The 24213-nt window shown below is 49.9% G+C and overlaps 2 protein-coding genes across 18 annotated transcripts in view; one reads left to right on the top strand and one right to left on the bottom strand.

The window, feature by feature from the left end:
• HDLBP (high density lipoprotein binding protein) overlaps window positions 1-11953 on the top strand; it is a 112913-nt gene extending 100960 nt beyond the window's left edge. For 3 of the 5 annotated variants that reach the window (XM_050965356.1, XM_050965358.1, XM_050965357.1), the window contains one exon: window positions 11840-11953. In XM_050965356.1, coding sequence (XP_050821313.1) covers window positions 11840-11938 — 99 coding nt within the window. In that variant the 3' untranslated portion in view covers window positions 11939-11953. Of the gene's footprint in view, window positions 1-5676; window positions 7820-11839 lie in introns of those variants that run through there. The other 2 variants (XM_050965361.1, XM_050965360.1) reach the window with 2 other exon arrangements.
• The window catches only part of LOC127056957 (protein phosphatase 1 regulatory subunit 7), a 94404-nt gene that overhangs the window by 16007 nt on the left and 54184 nt on the right, over window positions 1-24213 (bottom strand). For 2 of the 13 annotated variants that reach the window (XM_050965387.1, XM_050965389.1), the window contains exons 10-24: window positions 23903-23993; window positions 23099-23195; window positions 20608-20751; window positions 20384-20521; window positions 20061-20159; window positions 19858-19960; window positions 18406-18517; window positions 16065-16119; window positions 15087-15184; window positions 13766-13917; window positions 11991-12196; window positions 11090-11232; window positions 10254-10344; window positions 9808-9927; window positions 8835-9297 (exon numbers count right to left, since the gene is read on the bottom strand). In XM_050965387.1, the coding sequence (XP_050821344.1) occupies window positions 9103-9297; window positions 9808-9927; window positions 10254-10344; window positions 11090-11232; window positions 11991-12196; window positions 13766-13917; window positions 15087-15184; window positions 16065-16119; window positions 18406-18517; window positions 19858-19960; window positions 20061-20159; window positions 20384-20521; window positions 20608-20751; window positions 23099-23195; window positions 23903-23993 (1844 nt within the window). In that variant the 3' untranslated portion in view covers window positions 8835-9102. Of the gene's footprint in view, window positions 1-8834; window positions 9298-9807; window positions 9928-10253; window positions 10345-11089; window positions 11233-11981; window positions 12197-13765; window positions 13918-15086; window positions 15185-16064; window positions 16120-18405; window positions 18518-19857; window positions 19961-20060; window positions 20160-20383; window positions 20522-20607; window positions 20752-23098; window positions 23196-23902; window positions 23994-24213 lie in introns of those variants that run through there. The other 11 variants (XM_050965388.1, XM_050965392.1, XM_050965383.1 and 8 more) reach the window with 11 other exon arrangements.

Genomic DNA, 24213 nt, shown 5'->3' with positions numbered 1-24213 from the left:
GCAGGGATCTCACTCCTGGAAGCAGTACGGACCCTGGCACCTGGTTGTACCTTCAACATCTGAGGGCCCTCCAGGCAGCTAGGGACCAGAGAGTCCTTCCAGCGCACTGGAGGTGGCTAAGGCTCCCCGCTCTCAGGGCAAGCCAGCTATGAGACTACCTCAGAGGGCAGTTAAACACCATCCCTCCCCACAGCAGAGGCAGCATTCCACTACCGTGGTCCCTGACTCAGCAACCTAGCAACTCGCCATCACTGCAGTCCTGGTCTCCACCAGCGCAGAAGACCTGTAGTGAGGCATTTAGTCTCCATATACTCAGCACCGATTGTACTTGCACCAGCCGATGTCCCAGCACAGGTCTCCGCTGGTATGGGACATCTCACCTTGCCAGCACTGGACTCCATGCCCCCGGCACCAGTCCTCAGAGGCACCGATCACCTTACTTGAGGCACAGTTCCCTGGTGCCTACGGTCAGCTACCAGACACAAGTGTCTACAGTCTCACCTTGGTCACTAGAAGGGGACTAGTCTAGGTCATAGTGAGACTTTAGCCCCTCGCCATGGCAGCAGCAAATCTTGTGAGCACTGGAGACCATCTCTGCTCCCACAGTGCCAGCATGGTAGCAGGGTCACTGACCAGCCCTATTGGAATGTGTGGGTCATGCTGGTGATGCTGATGCCCTTCTCGCACCATTCCTCCCTTGTTGCTTCAGAGAAGCAACCCCCTGCAACAACTGTACCAGACTCCAGTGTGTGGTGCGGACTCCAATGCTGGGGTAGAGAAGCAGGTGCCCACTCCAAGGGAGCCCTCCCCTATAGGAGATAATGCCCCAGGCCCTCCCTCAGTGGTGCAATCATCATCCTCGTCAGATGAGGCAGTAGCGTGGCCCTCGCATGTCAGTCCCCATGAGGACTTTAAAGAGCACAAAGCCCTGCTTAGAAGGGTGGCTTCGACTTGGGCTTGGAAGTGGAGGAACTGGCGGAGGAGTCGGGCAACTTGTTCAACATTCTAACAGCAGCAGCCCCATCGTGGCTCACACTGCTGGTACAAGAGGGGATTTTGAAGATGGCCAAGGCTTTGTGGCAAATCCCATCTTTTATCCTGCCCACCTCCAAGTGGACAGAAAAGGAAATTGTGTCCCCGCTAATGCATTCATGTATTTGTATACCCATCCACCCCCAGGCACACTAATTGTATCTGCAGCCAATGAAAGGGACAGGCAAGGGCAAGTGAAGTCCAGCCTCCAGGCATCTTTGTTTTTCTATGTGGAACTTTCTAGAAGATCATGGGAGACTAACTTCCCTGATATAGACTGGAGGAAAAATGCTAGTAATAATAATAAGGCTCAGATTTTTCTGGATGTGATAGCTGATGGATTCCTTCACCAAGTAGTTGAAGAACCAGCAAGAGGGGATGCCATTTTAGATTTGGTTTTGGTGAGTTGAGAGGACCTCATAGAAGAAATGGTTGTAGGGGACAACCTTGGTTTGAGCGATCATGAGCTAATTCAGTTTAAACTAAATGAAGGATAAACAATAGCTCTGACTAGGGTTTTTGATTTCAAAAGGGCTAACAAAGTTAAGGAATTAGTTAGGGAGGTAGATTGGACTGAAGAACTTGAGGATCTAAAGGCGGAGGAGGCCTGGAATTACTTCAAGTCAAAGTTGCAGAAACTATCAGAAGCCTGCATCCCAAGAAAGGGGGAAAAATTCATAGGCAGGAGTTGCAGACCAAGCTGGATGAGCAAGCATCTCTGAGAGGTGATTAAGAAAAAGCAGAAAGCTACAAGGAATAGAAGATGGGAGTGATCAGCAAGGAAAGCTACCTTATTGAGGTCAAAACATGTAGGGAGTGAGAGAGGTTAAAAGCCATGTAGAGTTGTACCTTGCAAAGGGAATTAAAACCAATAGTAAAAGGTTCTCTAGCCATATCAAAAGAAAACAAAAAGAAGAAGTGGGACCGCTATCCACTGATGATGGAGTGGAGGTTAAGGGTAATCTAGGCATGGCCCAATATCTAAATAAATACTTGCCTCAATCTTTAATGAGGAGCTTAGGGATAATGGTAGGATGACAAATGGGAATGAGGATATGAAGGTAGATGTTACCACATCCAAGGTAGAAGCCAAACTCGAGCAGCTTAATGGGACTAAATCAGGGGGGCCCAGATATTCTTCATCCAAGAATATTAAAGGAGCTGGCAGACGAAATTGCAAGCCCATTAGCAAGAATTTTTAATGAATCTGTAAACTCAGGAGTTGTAACGTATGACAGGAACTATATTAGCAATTCTCCAATCTTTAAGAAGGGGGGGAAGTGATCCGGGCAACTATAAGCCTGTTAGTTTGACATCTGTAGCATGCAAGATCTTGGGAAAAAATTGTGAAGGAGAAAGTAGTTTAAGGACATTGAGGTCAATGGTAATTAGGACAAAATACAATATGGTTTTACAAATGGTAGGTTGTGCCAAACCCACCTGATCTCCTTCTTTGATAAGGTAACAGATTTTTTTAGACAAAGGAAACACAGTGGATCTAACTTATCTTGATTTCAGTAAGGCATTTGATACGGTTCCACAGGGGGAATTATTAGCTAAATTGGAAAAGATGGGGATCAATATGAAAATTGAAAGGTGGATAAGGAACTGATTAAAGGGGAGACTACAGTGGGTTGTACTGAAAGGTGAACTGTCAGGCTGGAGGGAGGTTACTAGTGGAGTTCCTCAAGGATCGGTTTTGGGACCAATCTTATTTAATGGTTTTATTACTGACCTTGGCACAAAAAGTGGGAATGTGCTAATAAAGTCTGCGGATGACACAAAGCTGGGAGGTATTGCCAATATAGAGAAGAACCAGGATATCATATAGGAAGATCTGGATGACCTTGTAAACTGGAGTAATAGTAATAGGATGAAATTTAATAGCAAAAAGTGCAAGGTTATGCATTTAGAGATAAATAACAAGAATTATTGATATAAACTGGGGACACATCAGTTGCAAGTAACAGAGGAGGAGAAGGACCTCGGAGTGTTGGTTGATGACAGGATGATGATGAGCTACCAATGTGATATCACCATGAAAAAAGCTAATGTGGTCTTGGGATGCATCAGGTGAGGTATTTCCAGTAGAGATAAGGAGGTGTTAGTACTGTTATACAAGGCACTGGAGAGACCTCATCTGGAATAGTGTGTGCAATTCTGGTCTCCCATGTTTTAAGAAGGATGAATTCAAACTGGAACAGGTACAGAGAAGGGCTACTAGGATGATCCAAGGAATGGAAAACCTGCCTAATGAAAGGAGACTCTCAAAGAGCTTGGCTTGTTTAGCCTAACCAACAGAAGGCTAAGGGGGGATATGATTGCTCTCTCCAAATATATCAGAGGAATAAATACCAGGGAGGGAGAGGAATTATTTAAGCTCAGTACCAATGTGGACACAAGAACAAATGGATATAAACTGGCCATCAGGAAGTTTAGACTTGAAATTAGATGAAGGTTTCTAAGCATCAGAGAGGAGTGAAGTTCTGGAACAGCCTTCCAAGGGGAGTAGTGGGGGCAGAAGACACATATCTGGCTTCAAGACTAAGCTTGATAAGTTTGAGAGGATAGTATAATGGTATAGCCTACTTTTGGCAATTAATTGGTCTTTGACTATTAGCTGTAAATATGCCCAATGGCTTGTGATGGGATGTTAGATGGGGTGGGATCTGAGTTACTTACCTGGATGTCCGGCTGGTGAGTCTTGCCCACATGCTCAGGGTTTAGCTGATCGCCATATTTGGGATCAGGAAGGAATTTTCCTCCAGGGCAGATTGGCAGAGGCCCTGGGTGTTTTTCGCCTTCCTCTGCAGCATGGGGCACAGGTCACTTGCTGGAAGATTCTCTGCATCTTGAAGTCTTTAAACCATGATTTGAGGACTTAAGTGGCTCAGGTTTGATACAGGAATGGGTGAATGAGATTCTGTGGCCTGCATTGTGCAGGTGGTCAGACTAGATGATCATAATGGTCGTCTGTCCACACGTTCACATCGCATTACATGCTTACGCAGCAGGCCTAGGACGATGTTGGCTTTGGTACAGCAGTGTTGCAAGCCACACAACTGTAAACTCCAAGCCCACCTCCAGGGGTACTGCTTGAGAGTCACCTAAAATGGAATTGACCTGAGCAAGCATTTGAAGAAAAAACTGTTACCTGCCTTTCGTAACTGTTCTTCGAGATGTGTTGCTTATGTCCATTCCGCTACCTGCCTGCCTACCTCTCCGTCAGAGTTGCCCGGCAAGAAGGAACTGAGAGGGCACAGGGCCAGCAGCACCTGATATGCTGCCACGTGAGCACGGCACTCCAGAGGGCACTACGGCTGACCCTGCGGATACCACTAGGGCAAAAAATTTTAACTATGCACGTGGGTGCACACATACCCTAGAATGGAATGGACATGAGCAACACATCGCGAAAACAACAGTTATGAAAGTTAGGTAACCCTTTTTGTCAGAACCATGTTTTTCCCACTTTTCAGTGGATTTCTAGGCCTTTCCTGACCATTGCGGAGTGTCATAATCAGTCTGTTCATCACCTCGAGAGTTTGCCCACACTATGTGCTAGGCCCCTAGAAGTTAGTATGTTGGGTTTCTAAATTGCCCAGCTTTCCTCCGCTGCTATCACCTCTCGCCTCTGCTAGGAACAACAGATTGCTCGGTGGTTTGAGCATTGGCCTGCTAAACTCAAGATTGTGAGTTTAATCCTTGAAGGGGCCATTTAGGGAACTGGGGTGTAAATCTGTCTGGGGATTGGTCCTGCTTTGAGCAGGGGATTGGATTAGATGGCCTCCTGAGGTCCCTTCCAACCTTGATATTCTATGAATCCTCCTATAGAGACTCTGAAAGGAGCAGCTAGCCTGGCTAATCTCCCCTCCACAGCCCCTGGAGCTCAGATTGCCTTCCAAAGCAGCTGTGGCTGGCATTTTGTTACTGTGGAACTCAAGGTTAGGGACTTCTGACCATTATCTGAAAGGCAGGGGGTAAGCTACTAAACCAAATACCTTCTTGTTGGCCACTTGGCCCTCACAAGGGGCATTGAGGACTTGGCAGGTTTCCATTCTAAAGCTAGCCTGAACCACAGAAATTAAGGGGTGTCAAGAACCTCTGACCCAGCTAGTGTCTTCCTGCCACTGTACAGAAAAGCCTTACCAGTTAGCAGGAACACTTCAATACTACAGCGATGAGAAGGAGAAGAGCATAGAGGATAGCATTTGAGTATTAGGGTAGACCTGGCACCACTGAGGAAATAGTGGGCAAACTATACTTGGTGTCAGTCTCCCCAAGAAGTAGACATCCTTCTGACCTTCCTGCAGAATCTGCTTCCCTGATATTCTAACCTGATTAGATTAATTCAGATCATGATCCTTCTGTGACCCATCTTAGTGACTTGCCTGCTGTTTTCATGGGTCCTACTAAAACCGTGTTGCTGTACTGTCCTTGACCTCTGCACATTTCAAGAACTTTGATATCCTAGAACACTCTTCCATATGTGGCCTTGCAACAGTCATCTCTCCTCCTCCTCACTCATTACGTGTTTGCACATGATATTTCTTGAATGCTACAGTTGTCTCTGAGCTTCTTGAGTGTTGTATAGAACTGCAGCCAGCCTATATAACTTGGACCATTCTCTCTTCTTTGCTCTAGGCCCCTGATATGAGCAGTTCTGAAGATTTCCCCAGCTTTGGGGCTCAAGTGGCCCCCAAGACTCTTCCCTGGGGCCCCAAACGATAATGACCTGGAAGCAGAAACATCTCCTCCAGCTAGCTGACCTGACACTAACCTGCCACAAATACTTCCTGTTTGAATTCTGACCTGGCGGCTGGACCACAAGTAAATTGCCCTGCGAGGTCTCCTAATGCTGTGTGGAGTGCTGGAACCCATTCTACTTGTCTGTTGTTACTGGGTTTAGGACCTACTATAAATGGATGGTTCTCCTTCCCACCCCAAGCTTTCCACTCTGATTCAGACACAGCTTTTTGTTTGAAATGTCATACGTGACTTTCATCTGCTAAGTTTCACAACTGCCAAAGTGGTAACAGTGATCAGATACCTTGAGCATGTCTTGCTAGTCACTCCAGCCTTCATTAGGAGACCTCCTTTACTGTGGCTAGGAATCAACTTCCTGTCTCATGACCTCAGGAAATAAATTTCCTTGACTTTCTAAAAGCCAAAATGTTTGCCCTTTTTCCTTTGTGTTTATCCCAGACCTTACCTTACTATTGTAGAGTGCAATCAGCTTTTCCTTTGAACTGCCAAAAATCCATCGAACAGTGATAGTGGATGTGGGGAATGAGCTAAAAGTCTAAAGATTAGAAACTGCTTTTAAAGGAACAATACAATAATCTGTAGACACAACAACACTGGAAGGGACCAGCAGTGGCACAAGGGATCCCCTAGTCACGTAGAAAAGCCTTTGAGTGATATGTGGCACTGAGCGTGTCCATGTGTAGCATTGAGAGCCTAGATTCTCACATGCACACTTGAGTCTTCCAACATGTGAGAGTAAAAATACAGCTATTTCCCAGTGTTCCCCTTTCTCCCCTTGTTTGTTCTTCCCAACAGCAGCAGAGCTGGTCAGAGCCAGGCCATGACAGTATTATGGGGTGCAACAGAATTCGGGTCAGCCCAGGTTGCTATGGTAACATGGCCCAGGAGCTAGTTGATGGGAACTGCAATGCTGAAGCTACATAATTTCCCCCTCCCACTTACTGCATTTGGACACAAGGGGTAGGGAATTAATCACTATTTGCTATTGCCTTCTTTCTACCTCAAAAACCAGTCTGGGGGTGGCCTCCTAGTCTAGAGCATCAGCACTGATGCTAACCTGCTCATCTCACTGTGGGGGCCAGAGCTGAATTCTCTGCACCAGGTGCAGGAAGAGCTGAAGAGCATCAATCAGCACATGCAGCTGTTGGAAACACACACACGTGAAACTAAGAGCAAGGTTATGGTGTAAAATACTCCCACCCCTTAGAGCTGTGGGACTCTGAGCCAGAAGGTGGGCTTGGTTTCAGGGGAGGGAAGAGAGGCAGGTTGAATGTCAGCTCTGAGTTACAGGAGGTCGAGCTGCTCTAAGTACACAGAGGCCAAGAGTGCAGGGAGAACTAAGGCCCAAGGCTTGCCACTGTATGTGGTGAATCCCATGCTCTGTACCATAGCATCTTGGCCCCTGAGGTGCTGAACCTTAAGTACTGACACAGCTTGCTCGAAGGAGGCTTCTCCATTGAGCTGCTCACTCAGCCAGCAAGAAATCTGTGTTGGTGTGGTGAGGGAGTAGGGTCTCCTCCTTTCCTACCTCCATTTCCCTACTGCTTCAGCACCTGTGCAAGCAAGTCCCCAGTCTCTCCCCAATAACGCTGACTGGGGCAAGGTCATTATGTTGAAAGGCTGGCCCCAGTTCTCTTGCTGTTCCCAGCACTGCACCTGTGTTAAAAGTGAGGCTTAGAAATGCTGACATTTCTTCTTTTCCCCAACCCTCTCTGCTCTAGCCCTCTTCGGAAGAGGACCCTAGCCCAGAAGTCAGACACCAAAATGTCCTGATGCTGAAGTGAAATGGAGAATTGCGGTCAACTGAATAAGCCAGGTCCCAGAGCTATGCAAAGGCAGTGGTGACTAACTTGACCACACTTCAGCCCCATGGTAGATGTCTAAAGGGGGTGGCTGACCAAATGAGGTAGTGCCCTAATTCCCTCTTCAGCTAAAGGGGCTTTGGAAAGGGCTAGACAACCCAGATGGGGAAGGGGTACAGCTTGAGGTTATCAAACCTGCCCTCCTCTTTTCCCTGCCCCCTCCCCAGAAAAACCCCACCCCATCAGTTGCCCCGCTTGGCTTGAATTAAATTCAGGGTCCCCTACATGCTAAAGGTCATGAAGTGATTGTACCTAGTACTGTCTCCTGCTACCCCTCAGTCTGTAGCAGATGCTCTGGTATGTGCTCCATTTCCTTTATTTTCAACGTCTTCCATAGTGTATGTTTCCATGGCAATGATCCCTTGGCCTTAACTTTGGAATTTGGAGACTATATGCAAACATGTAAAAAGGCTCATGAGTATGGATGACACTGGAATTTTATAAATTCTAAAATAAAAACCTGAAACAGCTTGGAGTGTTGTATTTCTCTGTCCATGGTTTGTGAAGAGAGTGCTTCTCCATGTACATCGGTGTGAGGGCTAGTCTAATCTTCATAGGTTCTTTCAGACTTAAGCTTTCATTTTAAAGTGCCAGTTGTTCCCTGTCAGTAGGTAGTAAATCCAAACCAGGCTCAGTGGTCCTACCAGAGTGCAGGCCCCAGGGAGGAAGAGGTATTAAGGCTAGCACTAGTGACGTAGGTGCCCTTAGGGACCCCTCTCTCTGCCTACCAGTGTGAAGAACCCCAGTTAGTTCCCAGGCTCTCCCCTGCTATCTCCTTCTCTCCTCTGTAAGGGAACAGAATGCATAACTCCCAAGTTTCCTCTCTCTGGTAACAGGAATGGGGGGGAGGAATTTAGGCTTGCTCCTGTCTGACAACATGCTGTGGTTTAGACTTCCCTTGAGCCCCCTGTTGCAGCTGTGTAAGAGCCAGGCCTGTTGAATTGCTTCTTCCCACCTCACTGAAGCTGTGGGACTTGCAGTGTTCAGGCTGAAATGAAGCTTCTCCCACATACCATCCTCTTGCCAGCTGAGGGCTATACAGCCCACCTGTCGGCTACCATAACTCAGAGCAAGAAGGAATTTCTTCTTCCATCCCCAGAGTCAGCCAGCTCCAGGCTTTGCTAGGTATCTAACTTTAACCTGCAGGGCTCTGAGGACTTAGCTGGTATTCAAGTATGCTTGTCATTGTACTATTAATTGGCATGCTTTATTTATCCATGAAATTACAATTATCCACTCTGAAATTTCACTAAAATAATTCAGTCCTCTGCAAGGTTTCTTACATACAACAGCCACCAGCTCAGGGTCAGAGCCAAGTTGAGTTCATCTTTTCCAAAGGAGAATGCTAGAAATCAAACTTTATGGCTGAATTCAGTTTCATTTCACCCCCACATAGAAGCAGTCACCATTTTTTGTGTTTTAAAATTGAGTCAACAGCAATTCATGGAGATTCTGCTTCAGGCTCAAACTGCTGCTGAGGATGAGCTTCCGGACTCGCAGCTACTGTGTGTGTAGACGTCGTCATCTGTAGGTGGGTAGGCCCCTGGTTTTCATGCATCCCACTTAACTCCCAGTCTTTGGGTGCTGTTTGCATAGTGCTGGAGGTGGCTCTGACTTCCTCTCTCTCAAAGAGGGCCTACCTCAGCAATGGATCAAAAGAAGAAAGGACAATTAGTATCCTCAGAGAGTTTGGTCACTGGCTGTAGGATAGCTTTCCAACTGCTTTGGCATCAGCTGTGTTTAAGGGAGGAAGGCATGAGTTCCTGGCTTCATCAGGTACATAATTTTAAGATTTAGGGGCCAGAACTGACAGAATCAGACAAGCCTGTGCAGAAACTACAGCCTGAAGAAAACTTGGGGAGCAACAGAAATGAGAGAAGAGATTATCAGTGACCATGGAGAAAGGGGTTATGAACAGGGAGCCCCCCACCTGCTAATGAAACATCTGAAGACCAAAAGGCATAGAGTTTTACTTTAGTGACATCTTCCAGAGGTGGGTAGTGGGATGCCCACAGGAAAGCAGACTCCAGCATAAATAAAAAGATGTGAGGGTCTGTTCAAAAGCATCTGGTGGTCCAGATGTGGCCCACAGACCACCTACTGACTACGCCACTGTAGAATAAAGACCACTGGCCCTGAGATTTACCTGGTTCTCAGCCAGTGCCTGCTTGGCCAGATAACGTTCGCGCTTCACCTTGATCTCCAGTGACTCAGGAATGTCAGGCACCATCAGGTCTATCACACGAGCAATAAAGAAAACCACATGCTGGAAACGAGGAAAAGAGCAATGTGTCCAATCAAACAGCTGACTCTTTTAAAAGCAAGACAGGATAAGTAAGGAACAGCATGGAAGTGCCTGACTGCAGGGAATGGGACAGGCACTGAAAGGACTTGAACCAATCAGTATTCCCCAGAGAGCACACTCTCTCTTCAACTCCACAGGGGCAACGTCTATGCTTGGCTGGAAACAGGCAGTGCCGGACAGTACATGTCCTGGGGACAGGTGTAGAAAAAAACAGACTGAGGAATGGGACAGCAAAGGAACAAAACCTTGGCAGGGGAAACTGATTGAGGAAAATGAGAGGGAGGTACCTCAAACACTATAATAAAGCCCAGGCGGATTGCTAGTAGGTTCCAATAGGTTAGCGAGTACCTGCCGTTCTCATCCCTGTATGCACGATACCTGGGGAAGAGAAGGTAACATTGCACCTAGCTGGGAAAGAGGAGCCCTTGCATGTCAACATCCTCCGGGCAACCACTGGTAGTCTCACTCCCACAACTTTTCCTTCTGACACTTCATCCACATATGTAATCACTCTTAAGAATTAATAACTGATGGCATTTAACTGGCCCATGAACTGTCTGGGTGTAAGGCATGGCTAATCCAGCTCTCCGGGAGGGAGTATGTGCCCATTCCTCCAGGACTGGCAAGCAGCAGCAAGGTAAATCAGTCAGAGTAAAAGTAGCTCAGTTAAAAAACACATTCAAGTTCCTTCAAGACTGATTTACAACAAGAGCACAGAGAGGTGAGCCCCCCATACATGAAGGAGGACCCGAGTGGCACTCCCCTAGGAAAGCTAACGCTGCACTTCCTAATTCAGGTGTAAATTGGATGTGTCTATGGAATGGTGTATCTCTTGTACCCTAAAAAACTGAAATAGCCTTGGGTCTCCCTTCCGTCTCCCAGCCCCTCCTGGATGGAGCAGCATTCTCAATAATCGGTGGGAAGTAATCCTGTGTGAGACCTGTGCTAAAATAAGTGGAAACCCCATCTTTCACTTCCAAACATGGCAGGGGCCCAACAGAGGAGAGAACTGTCCTGAAGAGAAAACAAACACTAGGAAAAATCAGAGGTTGCAATTCAAATGGAGAATGGGAAGGAGCTTTGTCTTGAGGCACCCCCCAAGCAGCCGAGCTGGGACTCCTACCTGCACGTGACATTGTGCTGGGAGGCAAAGTGCTTTGGAGCATACGCCAGGGTGAAGTTAACATAGCCCTGCAGATCACTGGCGCGAGTGTACTGATAATACAGCCGGGGCAAGAAGTCTGAAGTGAAGGCAATCAGGAAGGCCTGAAATAAGGAGGAAAACACTAGTGCTATAGCCAGGTTCCTACCACATTACAGATGTCCATGCACCTTTTCAGCATACCTGCTTGAGCCTCAGGCTAAGTGTTGTTATTCTGAAGCTTTGTGTGACTCTTATGTTTGGCTGGACCGCCTCTCCCAGACAGCAACCCCCCACCCAAACTCCGCCCCTGCACTTCCTACTGAGGCAAGTCCCCACTGAAAGTTTGGATTGAGGCGTGCCAGCCCTACAGGGTCACTGCTCACTAGCAATTATAGCAGCAAGCATTTATTCTTCAAATGCAGACACCTTTCAATACTACACAGTTCTCATGGGTCACTGAAAACCAGTCCCGGTGTGCTTGGGAACTAAGCTGCAGAGATGAGGAACCCATCAGAGCAGGCTGTGTCAGGTAACGCTGCTCCAATAGTAGAGTACCCTTTTAAGGGGTTACTGAGCCAGAGGCCTGAGCTGCAGCAGCTCTTGAATCAGAGCGTGGTTCTGTCACATACAATGACAGCTCTGCATACGCTCCACTTACTATATTGTGTCTACAGACTTGTATCTGCTAAGTGGGATTCCAGTAACATTCTCTTTACTTCTGGCTTTCAGTCCCCTGTCCCTGATACCGACCTGCTCAGTGACTGCCTTCAAACTCCACAATGCTACATGATTATATTAACCATCAGCAACATGACTGGCTGTGTCTGAACGCTGGGAGCTGGCTTCTCCTCCCTCTCCCTCGCTGCCCAGCGCTACTCACGTTACTGATGACAGCCAAGTGGGTGATGACCTCCAGGATATAAAACCAGATGCCAATGCCCTGGGCCCGCTCAGCCACAGGACGACGGTACTCGCAGACAAACTTCTGTGCATCCAGGCGGATCTCCACCCAGTTGTTGAGCAAGGCGAAAAGGGGCGCCAGAGGACAAGCTGCCACAAAGATAGTGATGAATCCAAATTGCAGGACTGTTGTACAGAAGGAAAGAATCATCAGAGCTCACATTCACAGTGGACAAGCAGAGCAGAGGATGGCTTGTGTGAGCAGTGATCGTGGCCTGTCTGGTCCCCCTTCCCCTCCCCATCGTCGGTGGTTTCCGAAGGATGAGAACAGGGAGTGCCCGGGGAATATGTTGCAATCCAAAGATCACTGTGGGCCATTGTTTGGTTTGTTCCTGGAGATGCACTGGCCTCTGCTTCCCATCTGAAATAGGCTGCCAGCATCACCTGACAGACCCTGGTAAGGAGAAGGAGCTCCTTCAGGCCATGAGGTGCGCTTTTACTAGTATAGGAATGGTCCATATGGTGTACCAGCCTGGTGCTCCTGGCATGAATGCAGCTAGACCTGGAGAGTACCGGGATAGTGAAACCTCCACCCATGAGCCAAACAAGCTAGACTGGTAAAAGCACAGCTGGGCTGGTATAACTGCATCTATATGAGCTTCTGCTGGCCCAGCTTTTGTCAGCCGTCACCCCTAGGCACCCGACTGACACACCTGGGCTGGCAGCATCCATTGCTTGGCCATGGCTGCACTAAGGATTTGGAGAGCTAGCACTGACTCACTGCTGTGATTGGCTCAATAAGGAAGCTGACAGCAGGGAGGTGAGAGGAGCCTTCAGGCAAAGGAAGCTGTGATGTGGAAAAGATTGGGCTGGAGCCCTGGGTATCTCCAAGCCTGAGATGGAGGCTTCCTGTGGGATATTCTGTACATCAAGCCAGACCCAACAGGGCTGTTTGGCAGGGTGAGATGGGGCAATAGAACCTGCTGCATAATTCAATTTCTGCTGGGGAAAGAGGAGACATTCTCTGCCTGGGCTCCAATTTCCCCCCCAGGAGGCAGAGTTGTCTCTCTGGGGTCAGTTTCAGAAGGCTACCACCTCTAATGGAGGGTTTCCTTAGACCAAGGGTCAGCAACCTTTCAGAAGTGGTGTGCCGAGTCTTCATTTATTCACTCTAATTGAAGGTTTCATATGCCAGTAATACATTTTAATGTTTTTAGAAGGTCTCTTTCTATGAGTCTATAATATATAATTAAACTATTGTTGTATGTAAAGTAAATAAGGTTTTTAAAATGTTTAAGAAGCTTCAATTAAAATGCAAAGCCCCCGGACTGGTGGCCAGGACTCGGACAGGGTGCGTGCCGCTGAAAATCAGCTCACATGCCGCCTTCGGCACATGTGCCATAGGTTGCCTATCTCTGCCTTAGACCTTTAACTGCAATCCCAGAGCTCAGAATATTCAACACCAAGGCTAGGCACTCGAGTTCACTCTCTCTCTAGGGCTTCACTCAACTGAACGTGCTAGAGAAAGTGCTGCTTCCCAAATCATCACCACTAGCAGGCACCAGAGAGCATGTCAGTGGGATAAGTGATTGATGCACACGCCATCAACACTATCAACTGCAAAAGCTTCCTCCCTTGAGGAAGTCTCTGACCTCCAGTCTTCTCCTGGTGCTGTCAGTGATCAGGTGACCCTGCCTGGCCAGGACACTTTGCCACCTTGGGAGACTACTAACAGACTTGGCATTTGGCTCCTACCCATTTCCAGGTACTCGTCAAACAGCCCCTCACAGACCAGGAGCTCGTAGTTGCTCTCCCAGGGCACCTGCTGCGCCAGGCCCAATTGGGCCTCCTTGCTTTTCCGCTTTTTGGATCGAAGTTTGTACTTCTGCCACCAGCCTTTCAGCTTCCTGGGGGAGCAGAGAAAGGAGCGGTCACGGGAAGGGTGATGCCCCAGCAGAAACTGCAGTGGCCAGTCTCACTCTTATGGCCTGATAGGCTCTCCAAGTTGCCATGGCATTTTCAGGCAGCTAGCATCAGAGGGACCTTTGGCAGTGCTCCCAGCACACCCTGACCCAGCCCTAGTGCCAGCCAGGAATCCGGGGTGGAGGAAAAGGGTCTTTGCTTCCCTATTATGAACAGGGTCAGACTCTCTAGACAGGCTGGGCTGGGCTTGGCATCAGAGTAGGGTGGGAGCAAGGGTGGTTTTAAGTCCCTTTTCTGTGTCGAATGGTGGGGTGAGGCCCCAGTGAAAAGCTACTCTAATACATGCCCAGCAGCCCATGGTCCGGCAGCTAGGGCTCATTGGCAGAGATGCCTTAGCTCTGGGAATGACAGAGGACAAACGGCTGAGCCGAGCGTGGACATTACTCCAGAAAAGGGCCATGAAAAGTCCCTCCCAGCTCCAGCATTCCTGGCCTGGTTCGCTTCCTCCAATGCCTCCTCTGGCAAGAGCCCAGGATGAAGAATCCGTGGGCAGACAGAGCTTGTGGGCGGGGAGGCGGGGCAGTGGCAGTGGGAAGCCAGAGGCTCCATAATGCACATGGCTAACTTGCCATGAGACCCATTGCAAAACCACTTTGTTCTGCTATGACTGGTCCACATGGGCTGTGGATCCCCCACCCTCAGTCAATCTGCCACAGCAGTGCCCACCAATGGTCACAACCTGCAACTGTCCCCTCTTCCTTCACTAGTGGGAGGAGAGGGCTGTGGTCACAGGCCCTGGCACATGTGGGCACTGGCCCTGTCTTAGCTGGGGCCCATAGATCAAACCACAGCCTTCAGACCACCTGGGGCAGGTGCTGCAGCCACCTGCCACGCACAAGACAAGCAGATGGGGCCGCACACACAGGTGTCTTTACCCTGACTGAACCCTCCTCCCCCCCCATTCCAAATCTATCACAGTGCCCCTGAAAGAGATGGCCCCACTTGCAGCCCCATAGATCCCTGTTATAGAGCTTAGTAGCAGCTCCCTTGGTGCAACAATCTGCCAGAAGTCAGACTAACTCCCCCTGGTCCCTGTGGAGCTAGGCTTTGGCCCTCCACCACCCCCTGCCCCGATAGCGCACTCAGTACTTACGGGATGACGATTTCCTGCACATTGTTAATGACTTGTTTTCCCACCATGATGACCAGCAACTCTTGGGCGAGTTCAATGAGACAGCCGCCAGCCCCGCACTGGGTGGGTAGGACAGAGGCACATCAGCTCCACTGCACTTTCTCCTCAAGCTCAAAAGGATCAGCAGGGGTGGGGGAGCCCTACCGGGTTCCACCTCCCACAAGAAAGGCTACTCCTGAGCCACACACGCTGTCCTAACACAGCATAGCAGGCTGGTGCACTGCGCCCTGCCCCCATTTCCAACCCTCAGGGTAGCCCTAGGGGCTGACTGCTGGGTGGGGTGGGCCAGGAACTAGGGGCCCCAGCTGCTGCCATTAGTCTTTGGGCAGATGAGCAGCAGGGGGCTCTTGAGGTGGCTGGGGCAGGAATGGAGTCTGACCACCCCCACTTCTCTTTGGTCCTGGGGGGATTAGTAGCCAGAGAGGGGGATTCCTCAGGCATGCCCCTGCTCCTCTCTGCGCTACGCCCACATCCTGCCTGGGTCTTCCTCACTCCCAGAGGAGCCTGTGTGTGAGTCCTGTCAGAGGCCTTGGAGGCAGCGTGCAAGCTCAGGCTGGGGGCAGGCCAAGACCCCACTACACTGGCACTGAAGCTGGCCATAGCCTCCCTCCTCCTCTGGCCAGGTCTGTCCTGAGAACTGTGGAGCCTTTCCCCATGCACAGAGCTGGGCAGCAACTGGAGTGTTTCCTGCCACCCCAGCAAAGGGTCCCCATTATGTTTGGCAGGTTACCTCACACTGTCCCTCACCTAAGACTCCAACCTCCTGCCAGACACTGCTACTGGACGATGGGGAATGGACACTTGTTAATTGCCCTGTTCCGTTCACTCCCTCTGAAGCACCTGGCCCTGGCCAGTGTCAGGACCCTAGGCCAGAGGGACCATTGATCTAACCCAGCATGGCCCTTCTTATGTTCTCAACCTTTATCAGCTGATACTTACGTCCTCATTGCGGATCCCAAGCAAGGTCTTGTAGTGCCCTGGGTAGCCTACAAACCTGGGAAATCCAGGATGGCAAGACAGAGCAATAAATGGACAGCTGAACCCCTTGCTCCCCACCATCCCCCCATCAATCTCTTATTCCTCCTGAGGCTACTTGGGATGTGGTGCTGTCATGCACTGTGCCTTGCTCCCACATCCCAGCCACCCTTGTCCATTAGGAGGCTGAGGATGCCACTCAGCCAGTCCTCCTGGATTGACTGGGACAGGGTCAGACCTACTTCATCTTCTTCTTCCTCATCCCACATCTGAAGCCAGCACGGATGATACCCTGTGGATGGGCATGGAGGGCAGCTCTGCCTTCCAGGAACATCCCATGATGGAAGCATGTGTGTCAGGAATTACTCTCTCACCCTGTGCTCTGTTCTTCCCAACAGAGGGGAAAGGAGGGACAGTGCGATGGTGCCTGTCTGAAAGGAGATCATCAAAGGGCATCCCCGGATTTGTCCCTCATGTTAATTTCATCCCTTCCACATGTGAGAGGCATTTGAAACAAAACTTCAGCCCACTACATACAACTATGCTGGCTGCAATTACCCCCAGCACTCCCCTGCTTACCCCTCTGCTTCAGATCCCATTTCCATCAGTTCTGGGGAGCAGCATGGTCCTGGATCAGGCCTGGGCTGGAACTCCAGCCCTGTGTGCCATCCCCAGATCTGTCACTGCCCTGCTGGGAGACCTGGGCAGGTCACATCACTCACCTGTACCTGTTTCCTCTCCCACCCACTTTCAGTTGCATGCTCCTTGGGGCTGGGTCTCACTGCGTGTGCAGAACCCAGAAACACAATGGGGCCCTGATCTTAACGGGGGTCTGTATATAAAATAATGGTGGTTGGGGCCTTGCAACAGGGTCCACCAGTTGCTGATACAACAGACCTTCCCCATGCAACAGTGACAGTCTGGCTTCCCTTCAGAATCCCAGCTCTGCGCACGACGAGCACCCTCATCACCACCAGGGAGCAGAAGCCCCAGATTGCCCAAGGAGTCTCAGCTCTGAGCTTTGGAGGGGCTTCCCCATGGGCATGTGCTTCCCAGATAGGGTGACCAGACAGCAAATGTGAAAAATCGGGACGGGGGTTGGGGGTAATAGGAGCCTATATAAGAAAAAGACCCAACAATCGGGACTGTCCCTGTAAAATCAGGACATCTGGTCACCCTATTCCCAAACTCAGCTTCCCACACAAAGACCCCCTCAGATACAGGACCCCCAGCCCCTCAACACTCTGAACTGGCTGTGTGTGCCATGGGATCATACACTGAAAAGGCCAGCTAGCTCTCTGACATGCTCACTGCACGGATACAGGGCTGCTTTAGAGCTACACGGGCATAAGGGTGGTTTCTAGTTGCTCCTTCCCACGTTAGAATTGTGCCAGGAACCCCCACATTCCATCCCATGCCACTCATTGCCTCTAGATGGCAGCAGTGCTGCAGCTTCCTTGTGTCTCTCTCTCTCTTGCAGTGGTTCTCAAACTTTTTTTTTCCCCCGCAGACCACTTAACTTGCTGAGGGTCTTGGCGGACCACTTAATGATCTTTCCAAACGTTGTGTGTACTGTTAGTTAGCTATTGTAAAGTGCTTTGGATAAAAGTGCTATATTTAAAAAAAATAAACATTTTTTGTTCTACAAATAAAAGCACACACCTCATATTTTAATATCAGTAGTCTTACCTTTCTAATGCGATGGATGTGCCTTCTCCCCCCCACCATGGCAGCCCCCGAGCTGGGGCTGGGAAGTGGGGGCGGGGTGTCTGCCCCACCCAGAGCTGAGGCTGGGAAGAAGGCAGCCGCAGCCCTGGAGTTGGGGAAGTCACCTCTTTCTCTGGCCACCACAGCCCTGCACGTCCCAAATTCCCCCCTCCCACCTCTTCTCACCCCACTGCCTCCTCCCAACTACCCCCTATTTCCCCCAAGGCCACCACCTCATCTTACATGTGCATCTTCTCCAGGGTTCAGGCACCTAATTAGTGGAGCCACACCTATGCAGCTCCACTAATTAGGTCGGTGGCCATTCATTCTCTCGTGTGTGGCTGCACACCTTAGAGGGAACTATCCGCAGACCACCTGAATGGAGCTGGCAGATCACTCATGGTCCATGGACCATAGTTTGAGAACCACCGCTCTAGGGCTATCCACTGGAACTGCACATCACCAGGTCCCTCTGGGCCAGCCGCAGGAACTCCAGCCATCAGCTAAGATGGGTTTATGTTTGGAGGAGGGGGCCATGCCCCAGAGCTGGAGGATGGGTGGGGGAGGCAAGAGCTGCCCTCCCCTGGAGATGTCTTACCTGCCCTTGAAGAACGCGATGTAGATAGGAGAAGAGTAGAAATTGACAAACTGGAAGACAAACACTTTGAAGGTGAAAGCATCTTCATACTTCGTCTGAGTCCGGTGCATCTCTGTGGCAGAGCAACACACACAGACAGCATCAGCTCTGCCCTGCGGCAACATTCAAGCAGACTAGCAGCACTTACTCCTGTCACCCAGTAACCATGGCAACAGCATCCCTAACAGAAGAACCTGGATGACTGTGTGTTGTTTAGGAGGCTTTTGTGTTTGATCTTTAAGATGTCTGTATTTTTAAAACTCCCAACAAATGCATGGTCACCTAGGATTTCACGGGTATTATGTTATATGGTGTGGCCATGCAGTACGTCATAGGACAGCCAGGATAGAACCAAGTCCCTCTTGTGCATAAGCCCACAGCCCTGCTTCTTGAGCCTATGGGGAATCTCAATTAGCAGTCAGCAGTAAAGGGTCTAGGACACACACATGTACAGTTCTGATTCTGTCCAGCAGAGAGCAATAATGTTGTACTGTATCTATAAACTAGCTACTAGCAAATTCATTAGAATTATTTTTCTTTTAAAAAGGCTAATAAAGATCATACCCTTTAATATTATTTCCAGAGCTGGTGAAAAAAAATTGCTGTATTATTCTGCAAAAAAATTAACAAAAACATTTTCATTTCCTGTAAGTTCGAAATTTTCGGCAGAAAATATCCAACAACTGTCACTAAATTTCAGTTTATTGATTAAATGAAAACCAAAGCTCCCCCCATGAGCCAAAAAAAGAATATTTCAATTAAAATGAAAATATTAATCAAAAAGATTGTTTAAAAAATTCAGCCTTCTCTAATTATTTCTAACATCCCTCTGCACACATAATGCTTTTCCCAGGTATCTGCCAGCATTAGCCCTGGACCCGCAGAAAGCCATTGGACACCTGACTACAGGACTTGTGCATTGCAACTTTTGATGTTTTGCCCTATGAGACAAATTCCTGCCTTGTGTCACACTATCTAGCTTGCAGGACCTAAGATGGCATTCATGAAAACTGAGAAAGGTGGCAACCTTGTGATCCTACACCAAACACCTGCATTCATTCCCTGCCTTGGTACCTCTCTACTTTGATCTGAGCCCTTCCACTTTTCTCAGTTCCTGACCTGTCTGTATCCTCATTTTTCTGCCTTTTCCCTTCTGCACCTAAATCCAATTTCTTTTAGCAGCCCCTGCTTAATGGCATAAGAATCCAGATGAAGACAACAGACCAGATTCTCCCCTCCTGTGTGAGTAGGTGTGACTCCCTCTCAGATCAGATGGCAGTGTTTCACACTCGCTTTGTGCAGGTGGATGTGATTACAATGCAGAAGTTGCAAAGGAGTGGGGAGCCAGGCCTGTCAGGAACTGTCCCATGGAACCACAGTTGAAGTCTGTGCCATTTCTCTTCCACCACTTACCCCACTTCGTAAGGAAATGGGCCAGTGCAATGTAAATTTTAGAGAGGATGAGGATGAAGATTAGATTCACCACTGAGCCCGTAAGACTGGCAATACGAGATGCCTAGAAAAGAGGAGAGCAGAGGGAATGAACCGGAACATCCCCTGGGGCTTGCTCAAGCCCATTAAACCCCAGGGCAGAGCTGGCTGCATCTACCTCTTACCGATGCCACAAAGAGGAAGTTCCCAGATCTTGACACAAGGATGCTGACGATCGCCCGGTACAGGATAATGGAGATCAGAAACATCACAACCACAGCAATCTGCAAATACAACCCAGTGGCCATCAACTTGCCATCAGGAACTGCAGTGTGTTTCGGGGAGCTGGGCTTGTTCTGATCTCTGGGGGCACTGGCAGCTATGGGAGAGCCATGCAGTCCGTAAGAGGCAAACAGCACGCAGAAAAGAGGCAGTCATGCCAGGAACTGCAGACTCCATGAAAGACCTTCAGAGCCAGGCACAGGGCAGCGGCCTGCAGTGCCCTTACCATCATGATGATGACCATCAATCCAGCCGTGACCCGTTTTACACGGTTCCGCTTAGGAAAATATGGCTCCTCTGCTCCAGTAATTGGGTTCTCCATCGTCATGGGAGCCATGGCAGTGAACTGGGGTCGCGGCCGCTCCTAGGACAGTGGGAAAAGGCATCATCTTGATTTGGCTTTGTACAGCCTTGGGAGTTCAGCTGTGTGACGGAAGGCCAGGCCTGTACCTCAATGTCCTCGAAATCGGAACAGTCCCAGCGATGTGCCAGGGTGGCATTCATCCGCTTCCAGTACTCCAGGAATGTCACCGCCCACAGGGACATGAAAATGCTGAAGAAGATGGTCCCACCATGGTCGAAGAGGCGACCTGCCTATGGAGCAAAGCAAGGCAAGTGAAAGGAACATTCAGGAGACCTGCAGGAGGAAGGGACACTAGGGTGGATCCTGAGAGCAGCGAAGTGCTAACTTTCAGGATGTGGGTGAGGGCAGGAGAGAGAGAGAATGAGTTTTCCTCTGGGACTGACTGGGAGGTTCCCCAGTGGAAGCATTGGGGTTTCGGTAAGAGACAAAGCAGCACTGGAACTGATCATCTACAAGAATCAGAGTGCTGGATCAGACTGAGTCCTTGGACCCAGGCTGCAGTGCTCCAGAGGCAGCAAGGAGATCAGTGGCAGCATAGTGCACAGCTGATTTGCTCACTTGTTGCGAACACCAGACCCATGCTGCTCCCAAACGCAGGTCATGGCATGCCAGGAACGGAGGCATGGGGACAGGGCGATTGGGATTCCTATGTGTCTGATCAACCAGAGCTGCCTGTGCTGCGCTGAGAAGGCAACGACGGGGTATGGCTTTGGGGTGTGCACAGAGCAGATCACAGCTTGGGGCCCCGTACAGGCTTCATCCCCAGGCTCAGAGCAGGATCCCTCCAACTCTGAGCATTCATCTCTCCCTGCACAGGAATGGGGCCTCAGCTTCAGACAGGCAGAAAGGGAGAGAGTCTTTCCTTATTCTCTCTGGATTTGCTTGAATCTCCCTGGGAAGAGGTTGGAGCCACATTGAGAGGTCACCCTCACTGTCTGAGGAACCTTACCTCAGCGCGATCTCCTGCTGGCGAAAGAGCATCGGGCCAGATCTCCAGCTGGTGTAAATCAGCCCTAGCTCCACTGGAACCAATGGGACAGATCCCCACCTGGTGCAAGTCTGGACCAAAACTGAAGTCAATGGAGCCATGCCAATTTACATCAGTTGGGAGGACTGGTCCATTATGTATTTTACAGAGGGAGATTAGCCTGACAACCATAATCCCTTAAGTGTAAAATCTTGCGACTACCCGGCTCAGCAGAGGCTTGCTGTGCAAAGCAGATCTCCGTCCTGAGGCAAGAAACGTCCATGTGGTAGTGTGAATCTGCATAGCCAGTTCAAGCTGCAGAAAGCCTCTTCTGTGCTCTGCAGTGCTTTCCACACACCCGAGGAGCTGTCCCTGAGAGCCGTCTCTGCTGCTCCACTCCATGTGCAAGCAGCAAAGTGCAACAGACCCCTTCTCATCTCTGCAGCAAGACTTGCTCCAGCACCAGAAAGGAGAGACTTTGTACACACAGGGAGAGGAGAGGTGGAAGGGAATCAGACCGGGAATGCAAGAGAAGGAACAAGGAGGGATAGCAGAGGGAAGCCAAGGAAGAAGCAGCGGACCTGGGGAGGAGCAGACTAGGGAGGGGATGCAAGCAGGGCCGGCGTTTCCATTTAGGCAACCTAGGCGGTCGCCTAGGGCACTAGGATTTGGAAAGGCGGCAGGCGGCTCCGGTGGACCTCCCACAGGTGTGCCTACGGCAGGTCCAATGGAGCCGCAGGACCAGTGAGCTGGCCCTGCGCCTAGGGCGCCAAAAACCCTGGCGCGCTCCTGGATGCAAGGGAGAAGAGGGGAAGAGGAGCTGGAGAGGGATGGTTTGGGAGGTGGGATGCCAGCGAATGTGCACAGCTGGGAGGAGGGAGACTAGTGTGAAAGTAGAGTGAATTACATTGTAAAAATAAGAATGGATTAAAGAAATGCTGTACGTACCTTTAAGCAGAAATAAATGTTGAAATACAGGTGTCAGGAAAAGAAACATTAAGGCATAAACAATGAGCCCACTTAACATTAGCCGAAGATTGGTAAAAGTTAGTACGGAAATTAACTATGTACGTCTAGCCTCTGCTAAACTTGGCAGTTCTGCTCCCTTTGTTACGTCCGCGCCCTTTTATCTGTATAAATAAGATAGTTTGTGTCTTGTATGGTGCTCACATTATCTGGGTGTTATTAGCAGAGCGCTGTGCTAATAAAACAGAGTGGTCTGACAAACTGTGAGTCCTGAGTCTAACTGACACTAGAAAGAGGGGAAAGGGTCCAGTGCTGCTGATGAGAGGGGATGAGGAAAGGTCCTCGAGGAGGTGAGTCCTGGTGCTCTCTTCTCTCACACAGAAGCATGTCCTCTGAGATGTCTCCTCTAGTGCCATTAAGATGAAAAGGCAGAGAGCAAATACCAGTGCATTGTGCTTGTGCAATCACCCCTCCTGGTGCATAAACACAGCACCTCCCAGCCCAGCCAGACCCTGGTGCAGGGGCGAGAGAGCTGTGCACACCTGGGCACTCTAGCAAGCACCATCTATGGGGGAGACTGCAGGATATTCTCTCTTCCTGGCCCTCCTCTCTGGAAATTAACCACTCAGAGCCACAAACCTTACCTTGAACATGCTGCAGATGCTGGAGAGCTGCCACTGTGGGCACTCCTTACACAGCGGGCACATCTGGTACTGATCCTCGCTCTCACAGATCTCCTGCCTAGGGCAGGGGGGAGGCAGACAAGGAAAGAAATCAGGACCACGGTACATTCTCTGCTCTAGGCCACCCTTTCGCACCTCTTGAGGCCTCATTCTTTCCAGTGATGCAGGACTAGCCAGGACCCCATGGGAATCCATGAACACTGATCCTTAAATCAGCCAGAGGGTCCTGGGAGAGTGAAGCCACTGAGCACATTCCCCTTGCAGGTCCTCAGGTGAGAGCACGGCATTTGGGATCAAAGCTGGATGCTCACATGGCAGCACAGAGCACTGGCCCTTTGCTGCCCATCCTTGCCCTGGACAGAAACACCTCATGGAGCTTTCCCGCAGCAGTTTCCTCTGGTTAGAGTCTAGCCATTGCCCCACCATGTTGGAACCTGGGGCCAGACAGGGAGGAGCAGGTGGCCAGATACTGTGAAGACCTGGGTGACATTTCCCTGCAGGGTGTTTAGGGGACTTTGACCCCCTCGCAGCTGGTTGTTCACCAGGAGTTTTGCTCAGAAGCCTGTGAGAAGCCAGGTTTGCTCAACAGTGAGCGTGTGTTTTGGGGTTGCTGTGGCCTAGTGGACTGACCTCAAGGGAGGCAGCCAGGAATTTCTGACTTTCAGCCTTCCCTGGGGCTGCCCCCACATCCTCCAGGCTGGAGACAGCCAGTGCGAGAGGGAAGGAGAAGGCAGGGACAGAAAGGGGAGAGATGCTGACACTTACGCAGGTATGTCGCTCAGCATCAGAAATATGCCTGCGATGAAAACCAGTGTCCCCACAACTGCTGCAGGCAAGAGCCACCCAGTATAGAAACCTAAAGAGAGGGAAGAGAGAAGGCCAGTCCCTCAGAGTGGGAGTCTCATTGCAAACACAGGACCTGTAGCCAACCTGCACCCTCATCTCAGCAGCAGAGCCCAGTTCAGAGCCCCACATTCCTAGTGACACCAATTGTGGAGCGACGCACTGCATCCCAGCAACTGAAGGAGAGTCCCCTGCTAGCCATTGTAAAGGATGATCCCCACCATGTTCTCAGA

Source organism: Gopherus flavomarginatus, chromosome 8, assembly GCF_025201925.1.
Source record: "Gopherus flavomarginatus isolate rGopFla2 chromosome 8, rGopFla2.mat.asm, whole genome shotgun sequence".
Taxonomy (NCBI): Eukaryota; Metazoa; Chordata; order Testudines; family Testudinidae; genus Gopherus; species Gopherus flavomarginatus.
The sequence above is the reverse complement of the archived record's forward strand: the minus strand, read 5'-3'. Positions and strand labels throughout refer to the sequence as shown.